At 48.3% G+C, this 9,695-nt stretch overlaps 1 protein-coding gene across 1 annotated transcript in view; it reads right to left on the reverse strand.

Annotated features, from left to right (window-relative positions):
• LOC109924380 (alpha-1,3-galactosyltransferase 2) overlaps positions 1-3,530 on the reverse strand; it is a 26,164-nt gene extending 22,634 nt beyond the window's left edge. Inside the window, exon 1 of the mRNA XM_048615152.1 lies at positions 3,178-3,530. Coding sequence (XP_048471109.1) covers positions 3,178-3,206 — 29 coding nt within the window. The 5' untranslated portion in view covers positions 3,207-3,530. The remainder of the gene's footprint in view (positions 1-3,177) is intronic.
• Positions 3,531-9,695: the final 6,165 nt, after the last annotated feature.

Here is a 9,695-nt window from a genome sequence, read left to right on the forward strand (position 1 = left end):
CCGATACAGTCATCAATGTAACGGAGGAAGAGGTGGGGTTTAGGGCCGGTGTAGGTACGGAAGAGGGATTGTTCCACGTAACCTACAAAGAGGCAGGCGTAGCTTGGGCCCATGCGGGTACCCATGGCTACCCCCTTTGTCTGTAGGAAGTGGGAGGAATTGAAAGAGAAGTTGTTGAGTGTGAGGACGAGTTCGGCTAAGCGGATGAGGGTGTCAGTGGAGGGGGACTGGTCGGGCCTGCGGGACAGGAAGAAGCGGAGGGCCTTAAGGCCATCTGCATGGGGAATGCAGGTGTAGAGGGACTGGACGTCCATGGTAAAGATGAGGTGTTGGGGACCGGGGAATTGGAAGTTCTGGAGGAGGTGGAGGGCGTGGGTGGTGTCACGGACATAGGTAGGGAGTTCCTGGACCAAGGGGGAGAAAATGGAGTCGAGATAGTTGGAGATCAGTTCGGTGGGGCAGGAGCAGGCGGAGACAATGGGTCGACCAGGGCATTCAGGTTTGTGGATTTTGGGAAGGAGATAGAAGCGGGCAGTGCGAGGTTGGGGAACGATGAGGTTGGAGGCCGTGGGTGGGAGGTCACCTGAGGTGATGAGGTTGTGGATGGTTTGCGAGATGATGGTTTGGTGCTCAGGGGTGGGGTCATGATCAAGGGGGCGGTAGGAGGAGGTGTCGGAGAGTTGGCGTCCGGCCTGGGCGATGTATTGTAGAAGCCCTTTGAACAATGCAGTACAGGGTCACACCCAACAGAACAATTACCGTGGCAACATAAAAACAGCAAATCTGAAAATCCTCAACAGTAACTGGGGACAAAAATGCAGCCTCACAATTTTCACATGAACACCAAGAGACAAGATTCTTTTCAAAAAACAAAAGCTAGCAGAAAAATCAAAGCAGTAAATAATTGGAGCTGGATACTAGTTGGGCAGTACGGTTAGAATTTGATGCCAGACTTGGATCACATCTCCCTATCCCCCAGAACACCCCATACACTACTTTCAATTTGAGATCCCTCTGTGGTGGGCAGTATGTTCATTGCATGACAATGGCAGAGGTGGAGGTTCAACTAGCAACAGCATCAGTCACAGAACATTTAGCAGGTTTTGTCCACCTCCCACTCTCTTCCTATTTATTTCAGAACCCCCTTCCCCTCCCCCTTTTCTGATGAAGGGTCTAGGCCCGAAACGTCAGCCTCTCTGCTCCTATGATGCTGCTTGGCCTGCTGTGTTCATCCAGTCCTGCACCTTGTTGTCTCGGATTCACCAGCATCTGCAGTTCCAACTATCTTTGTCTTGTCAAGCAACTTTAGGAAAAATTCAGCCTCTCTCTCAAAAAAGTAAGATTCCATTCTTCAGTCAAGAACTGCAAATGAGTGCCAAGGATCTCCTTCCAATTTTCTGGGTCTCTCCTATCACAGAGCTGCCACTCAGCAAGTGCTGTACCTGGAAAAGGTGCTTCACCAGATCTCAAACTCATGGACTCAGCACCAGAATTGAGAAGATGCAGTCTAAAGTCTCAATCTGCTAACAGCAGTGATACTCAACAATTTCTTTTCAGTCTTTGGTGACTATTCTTTGAAAACTTTCCTTGAATATAAAGCAGAGGTAAAAGCCAACCGTTGCTCATTTCAATTGCAAATTGAAGAAAAAAATTCAAACTGAAGTAAAGTTCTTCAACTACCTCAGTTAATGCAAATTTCAATGTAGGAGCTACTAATAAAATCTTTCAAGGCCAGTAATTATACCCGTAACCACCATTTCCTCAGCAAGTTCATTCCACACGCAAACTGCCTTCTGTGTAAAAAATTTGTCTCATGTCTTTTTTAAAATCTCTTTCTTCTCACCTTAAAAATGTGTTTCCTAGTCTTGAAATTCCTCATCTTAGGGAAAAAGACAACTACTATCAACTCTACCTATTTCTCATGATTTTATAAACTTCTATCCGGTCTCCTCTCAACCTCCTATGTTCCAGTGAAAAAAGTCCCAGCCTATCCTTATAACTCAAGCCTTCCATACTGGCAACATCCTGGTAAATCGTTTCTGAACCTTCTCCAGCTTAATAATATCCTCCCTGTAACTGGGAGACCAGAACTGGACACAGTACTCCAGATGAGGCCTCACCAATGTCCTGTACAACGTCAATGTGATGTCCCAACTCCTACACTCAAAGGACTGAGCTATGAAGGCAAGAGTGCCAAGTGCCTTTTTAAACACCCTGTCCATGTGTGACACAAACTTTGAAGAATTATGTACTTGCACCCCAGGTCTCTCTGTTCGACAACACTACCAAAGGCCCTACCATTAATTTTATAAGCCCTACCCTTGTTTGTTGCACCAAAATGCAACAATTGGAAAACCTCAAGTGCAATGCCTTGCATGAATTCACAAATAACAAAAAGGGCACAGCGCTAAGAAAGCTGGGGCAATTAAAGGAAGTGATTAGGTGCTGGTACAGAAGTGTCTACTCCCTTTTGAAGTAGGCAAAGGGGAAAAATAAAATGTGCGTTGTAAGACGGTGAGAATAACTCTTTCACAGATGTTAAAAAGGGGGGAGTTTTTAAAACATCCACATCCCCATATATGAAATAGTTCTCCACCACTGTGATCCAAATTAACCAGAACAGTTTAACAAAGAAACAGGATTGATAAATCCGATTCACTGCAAATCACAAACAGCACCCTTCATTTTATCAATGGCGGGTACAAGAGTTCACTTACTCTCCTACCAGAAAAAAAGAAGACAGTCCGGTTAGCCATCTTTCTGTGTAACTTGATAGTCTTTTTTTAAAAAAAGACTTTCAGTAGATAAGAATGCGACGACAAACAATGAGACTAAGTGCCATCAAACCAAATCTTTAATCCTTCCAACACCGAACTTTAGTTTAAAAAAATAGCTAGTACGCTGCCCTTGCTTCTGATTGCCCCCAAATACCTACTCAATATTTGCAGGAAAAAAAATTACACCCTGTAGAAAATTCATCAAATTAATTTCTCCCATACTTTTGAAATAAAATGCTCAGTCCCTCCTCTAACATGTTTAAAGTTAATTTTCAGTATAATCTTTAAAACAATGACAGATATCGTGGTACAGAGACAGAAATTAGTCTTTTTTAATCAATCCTTCTTCATTCCAAAAGCTTAAAAAAATTCAAACGTGCAAATAAAACAAAATACTCACTTTATACGGGAGAACCACTTTAGTGCCATTAATGGAAGTTTTATTTTTTAAAAAAATACAGATGCCTCTTGATATAAGAACAGTCTCCCTTGCAGCCGCTCTACTTTCTGAACCGTTTGCGCCAATTGTGCGAGGTTGAAATCAAAGTTTTATTGCGAACTCGTCTATTTGGGAGCGCTAATCAAAATAAAACCTCACCGACCGGTTAGATACACTGTCCAGCCTACGGCTGTTACGACCAAATGGTTCAATCTTTGTGGAAGGAACTAACAACAGCGAATACAGATCAGCAACGAAGTCTAAATTTTTTTTAAAAGAAACGATTATGTTGTGAGTTTTCTTTTGGAGCTTTGTTCGTCTATAAAAACGTCGACCTCGTGACTGAAAATAAAGTTACGTCTGGTATATTTCACCCCACTTTTAACTAAAAGTGGGGTGAAATTTACCAGACGTAACTTTAACAAACGTTAAAAGTAACTACGTTGTGATGTTATAACAAAGTGAGGAGCGGGATGAAGACAGCATGCCAAGTAGCATCAGAGGAGCAGGAAAGCTGACGTTTCGGGGCTTATGTTTACCTGTTTTAGGTTGTATCAGCTGGCTCAGGTATGTGTATGCGTGTGGAGGTATTTGAAATAAAAACAGTGCTGAAGAAACTCAACAGATCTAGTGCAGAGAGAATATTTAATGCTTCCAGCCCAGTATGGCTGTTCTTCAGCGCCAGAAATGATTTAAACTTCACGTCAGAGCTTAATCCATTCATCCTTTACACCAATCTCCCTGATTCTAACTGTCCCATTGCTTAAGGCCGAAAAGCTGCTGGTTTTCCACATCTGAGTATTACAGACTGATTCCAAGGTCCAGAACTACTATTGGGGAACAAACTAAAGCAATGCTTTTTGGGCCTTTACCATCTGTGACACCATTTCAAGGCTTAGAAATTGTCAACAACCCCTCATTGAGGATGATTGGAGTCAATTGTTGAAGTTGGCACTCCCACTTTGACCCTCAATCACTGTTTTTGGAAGCCCTGCACTAAAGCATAGGGCCAGCCTTTGGGGAGTTGGTTAGCTTGAATGGCTGGTTTGCAATGCGGAGTGCTGCCAACAGTGTGTCTGAAAGTCTGCAGAGGGTTATAGATAGGCTAAGTGAGTGGGCAAAGGTCTGGCAGATGGAGTACAATATTGATAAGTGTGAGGTCATCCATTTTGGTAGGAATAACAGCAAAATGGACGACGTTTTAAATGGTAAAAAATTGCAGCACGCTGCTGTACAGAGGGACTTGGGCGTCCTTGTGCATGAATCTAAAAGTAGGATTGCAGGTGCAGCAGGTAATTAAAAAGGCAAATAGAATTTTGTCTGTCATTGCTAGAGGGATGGAGTTTAAAAACAGGGAGGCTATGCTGCAGCTGTATAGGGTCCTGGTGAGGCCACACCTGGAGTACTGTGTGCAGTTTTGGTCTCCTTACTTGAGAAGAGATATACTAGCACTGGAGGGGGTGCAGAGGAGATTCACTCTGTTGATTCCAGAATTGAGAGGGTGGGATTATGAGGAGAGACTGAGTAGACTGGGATTATACTCATTGGAATTCAGAAGAATGAGGGGAGATCTTATAGAAACATATAAGATTATGAAGGGAATAGATAAGGTGGAGGCAGGGAGGTTGTTTCCGCTAGCAGGTGAAACTAGGACTAGAGTGCATCACCTCAAAATAAAGGGAAGCAGATGTAGGACTGAGGTCAGGAGGAACTTCTTCACCCAAAGGGTTGTGAATCTGTGGAATTCTCTGCCCAGTGAAGCGGTGAAGCGACCTCGCTGAATGTTTTTAAGGCAAGGCTAGATAAATTTTTGAACAGTAAAGGAATTAAGGGTTATGGTAAGTGGGCGGGTAAGTGGAGCTGAGTCTCAAAAAGATCAGCCATGATCTTATTAAATAGCGGGGCAGGCTCGAGGGGCCAGATGGCCTACTCCTGCTCCTAGTTCTTATATTGTTATGCGTATTCAATTCCCACCACTAGGTGAAATTACCATGAAGGTCTCAGCTTCACTTGAAGCATGGTGACCCTCACCATCAGTTGTCTCCCTTATGAGAGAGCAGGGCCAGCCTTTGCAGAAGCTCAACGAGGAAAGGCTCTTTCAGCCGTGGAATCCTGAGGATACTAGAGGCTGGATAAAAACCCTCTGGTTGTACAATTGACATGCTTTGTCTGTGGTTTGAACACCTTGACCAGTTTATGTATTAAATTGCTTTACCAAAGCACGAGGTCTGTCTAAAAGGATTTTCTTATGGGTGCACTGTGTGTTACCAAAATCTTGGGATGTGTTAAATGTTGTTCTGGACCCGCCTCATGTCCTATAAAAACTGAATGAGATGGTCTTCCACCTCGCTGTCTATCAGGTGCCATTCCCCACTGTCCCATCTGGTGCTGCACTGAGGAGAGGCATGGCTTTGGGAGTGTATCCAACTGGAGTGGGGACAAGGAGTTAGACCAGGGGATTTCCTTCACTAAATTTGGCTCTTCCCCCACCGAATTAACTGCTACTTGTCTGTCTGGTCCTTCAAGCGATGTGGACCATGAACTAGAACTCTTAGGGTGGTGCTAACTGCCTGGGTACCCTGCAATACTGTGCTGGACGTCCACAATTGTAGCATTTCTCTCTCACGGTGGGATGGACTGAGAGGCAGATCGCTCCAGTAATAACTCCCCCGTGTTTCAATTGCCCCGTTCATTCCTCCACAAAAAACTGGGTGTATTTTTCCTCTGCCTGATTTGGGGTGCACTGCTTCATGAATCCCTTTCTCCCAAGCCTGGGCCATCCTCCTTATCACCCGTTGTTCTGTCTGGGTGTTGTCTGTGGGATCAGAAATCTCGCTGGCTTTCCTCACTGCCTCAGTGCCATGTGAGACAAGAGCACGGGTCCAATTTGCCCTGTTTTTGTCCTGCAGTGTCAGCACAGTCCAATCGAGGTCACTGAAGACCCATGTGAACTGTGTCCTCAGGTGCCTGGCAAATGTAGTTGGGTGCTCTCCCTTTCTCTGCTTACACTTATTTAATCACTCTAAAGGGTCTCCCCTATTGTATCCTACAGCAGCTAGGATTACTATGTTCATGGCCTGCAGCACTCTCCACACCCCCTTCCCACATTTGGAGGATTGGGGAAGGCAGAATGGACGGCGGGGCACAGTCACATTCACATTCATTTTACCCCCTCGATATTGTCAAGCCCATGGAAAGCCCTTTTGTTGGTGAGTGCTGTCAGAAAACATACCGGGGTCAGCTATGGGCTCAGATACAAGTAACCCTTTTGCTATCTCTGCTGACTGTGCCCCTTTAAACCGGGCTGTATCAGTAATTGGATCATTGTTCTGGCTGTCCTGATGGATCGTGGTCAGTGCATTCATAAGGACAGGGTCAGATCCTGAGGCTGCCGAAGGATTCACCCTGGGGAGATGGGGGCTCCCCAGTGTTCACCATTCTCAGTGTATCTCCAGCTTGTTCTTCCATTTCCTCCCAGTCTATCCCATCATCACTGTTCCCATCTGATTCTATTGTCCCAAATACACAAACCATTCCCATTTGCACAGAGATAACAAGGTGTAGAGCTGGATGAACACAGCAGGCCAAGCAGCATCAGAGGAGCAGAAAGGCTGACATTTCGGGCCTAGACTCTTCTTCAGAAATGGGGAAGGGGAAGGGGGTTCTGAAATAAATAGGGAGAGAGGGGGAGGCGGATAGAAGATGGATAGAGGAGAAGATAGGTGGAGAGGAGACAGACCGGTCAAAGAGGTGGGGATGGAGCCAGTAAAGGTGTGTGTAGGTGGGGAGTTAGGGAGGGGATAGGTCAGTCCAGGGAGGATGGACAGGTCAAGGGGGCGGGATGAGTTTAGTAGGTAGGAGATGGGGGTGGGACTTGAGGTGGGAGGAGGGGATAGGTGGGAGGAAGGACAGGTTAGGGAGGTGGGGACAAGCTGGGCTGGTTTTGGGATGCGGTAGGGGGAGGGGAGATTTTGAAGCTTGTGAAGTCCACATTGATACCATTGGGCTGCAGGGTTCCCAAGCGGAATATGAGGTGCTGTTCCTGCAACCTTCGGGTGGCATCGTTGTGGCACTGCAGGAGGCCCAGGATGGACATGTCGTCTGAGGAACGGGAGGGGGAGTTGAAATGGTTCGCAACTGGGAGGTGCAGTTGTTTAGTGCGAACTGAGCGTAGGTGTTCCGCAAAGCGATCCCCAAGCCTCCGCTTGGTTTCCCCGACGTAGAGGAGGCCACAACGGGAACAGCGGATACAGTATACCACATTAGCAGATGTGCAGGTGAGCATCTGCTTGATGTGGAAAGTCTTCTTGGGGCCTGGGATGGGGGTGAGGGGAGAGGTGGAGGGGCAGGTGTAGCACTTCCTGCAGTTGCAGGGAAAAGTGCCGGATGTGGTGGGGCTGGAGGGGAGTGTGGAGCGGACAAGGGAGTCCCAGGGAGAGTGGTCCCTCCGGAAAGCAGATAAGGGTGGGGAGGGAAAATTGTCTTTGGTGGTGGGGTTGGATTGCAGATGGTGGAAGTGTCGGAGGATGATGCGTTGGATTCGGAGGTTGATCGGGTGGTACGTGAGGACGAGGGAGATTCTGTTTTGATTGTTATTGCGGGGAGGGGGTGTGAGGGATGAGTTGCGGGAAATGCAGGAGACACGGTCGAGGGCGTTCTTGACCACTGGGGGGGAGGGGAGGTTGCGGTCCTTGAAAAACGAGGACATCTGAGATGTTCGGGAGTGGACTGCCTCATCCTGGGAGCAGACTGCCTCATCCTGGGAGCAGATGCGGTGGAGGCAAAGGAATTGGGAATAGGGAATGGCATTTTTGCAGGAAGGTGTGTGGATGGAGGTGTATTCTAGGTAGCTGTGGGAGTCCGTGGGCTTGAAATGGATATCGGTTTCCAGGTGGTTGCCAGAGATGGAAACAGAGAGGTCCAGGAAGGAGAGAGAGGTATCAGAGATGGTCCAGGTGAACTTAAGGTTGGGGTGGAAGGTGTTGGTGAAGTGGATGAACTGTTAGAGCTCCTCCTGGGAGCACGAGGCGGAGCCGATACAGTCATCAATGTAACGGAGGAAGAGGTGGGGGTTAGGGCCAGTGTAGCTATGGAAGAGGGATTGTTCCACGTAACCTACAAAGAGGCAGGCATAGCTTGGGCCCATGCGGGTACCCATGGCCACCCCCTTTGTCCGTAGGAAGTGGGAGGAATTGAAAGAGAAGTTGTTGAGAGTGTGGACGAGTTTGGCTAAGCGGATGAGGGTGTCAGTGGAGGGGGACTGGTCGGGCCTGTGGGACAGGAAGAAGCGGAGGGCCTTTAGGCCATCTGCATGGGGAATGCAGGTGTATAGGGACTGGACGTCCATGGTAAAGATGAGGTGTTGGGGACCAGGGAATTGGAAGTTTTGGAGGAGGTGGAGGGCGTGGGTGGTGTCACGGACGTAGATAGGGAGTTCTTGGACCAAGGAGGAGAAAATGGAGTCAAGATAGGTGGAGATAGGTTCGGTGGGGCAGGAGCAGGCGGAGACAATGGGTCGACCAGGGCAGCCAGGTTTGTGGATTTTGGGAAGGAGATAGAAGCGGGCGGTGCGGGGTTGGGGAACAATGAAGTTGGAGGCTGTGGGTGGGAGGTCACCTGAGGTGATGAGGTTGTGGATGGTTTGGGAGATGATGGTTTGGTGGTCAGGGGTGGGGTCATGATCAAGGGGGCGGTAGGAGGTGGTGTCGGAGAGTTGGCGCCTGGCCTCGGCGATGTAGCGGCCTCGACCGTGTCTCCCGCATTTCCCGCAACTCATCCCTCACACCCCCTCCCCGCAATAACAATCAAAACAGAATCCCCCTCGTCCTCACGTACCACCCCACTAACCTCCGGATCCAACGCATCATCCTCCGACACTTCCGCCATCTGCAATCCAACCCCACCACCAAAGACATTTTTCCCTCCCCACCCTTATCTGCTTTCCGGAGGGACCACTCTCTCCGGGACTCCCTTGTCCGCTCCACACTCCCCTCCAGCCTCACCACACCCGGCACTTTTCCCTGCAACCACAGGAAGTGCTACACCTGCCCCTCCACCTCTCCCCTCACCCCAATCCCAGGCCCCAAGAAGACTTTCCACATCAAGCAGATGCTCACCTGCACATCTGCTAATGTGGTATACTGTATCCGCAGTTCCCGTTGTGGCCTCCTCTACATCGGGGAAACCAAGCGCAGGCTTGGGGACCGCTTTGTGAAACACCTACGCTCAGTTCGCACTAAACAACTGCACCTCCCAGTTGCGAACCATTTCAACTCCCCCTCCCGTTCCTCAGACGACATGTCCATCCTGGGCCTCCTGCAGTGCCACAACGATGCCACCCGAAGGTTGCAGGAACAGCACCTCATATTCTGCTTGGGAACCCTGCAGCCCAATGGTATCAATGTGGACTTCACAAGCTTCAAAATCTCCCCTCCCCCTACCGCATCCCAAAACCAGCCCAGCTTGTCCCCACCTCCCTA

Source organism: Rhincodon typus, chromosome 31 (assembly GCF_021869965.1).
Source record: "Rhincodon typus isolate 14 chromosome 31, sRhiTyp1.1, whole genome shotgun sequence".
NCBI classification, from domain to species: Eukaryota; Metazoa; Chordata; class Chondrichthyes; order Orectolobiformes; family Rhincodontidae; genus Rhincodon; species Rhincodon typus.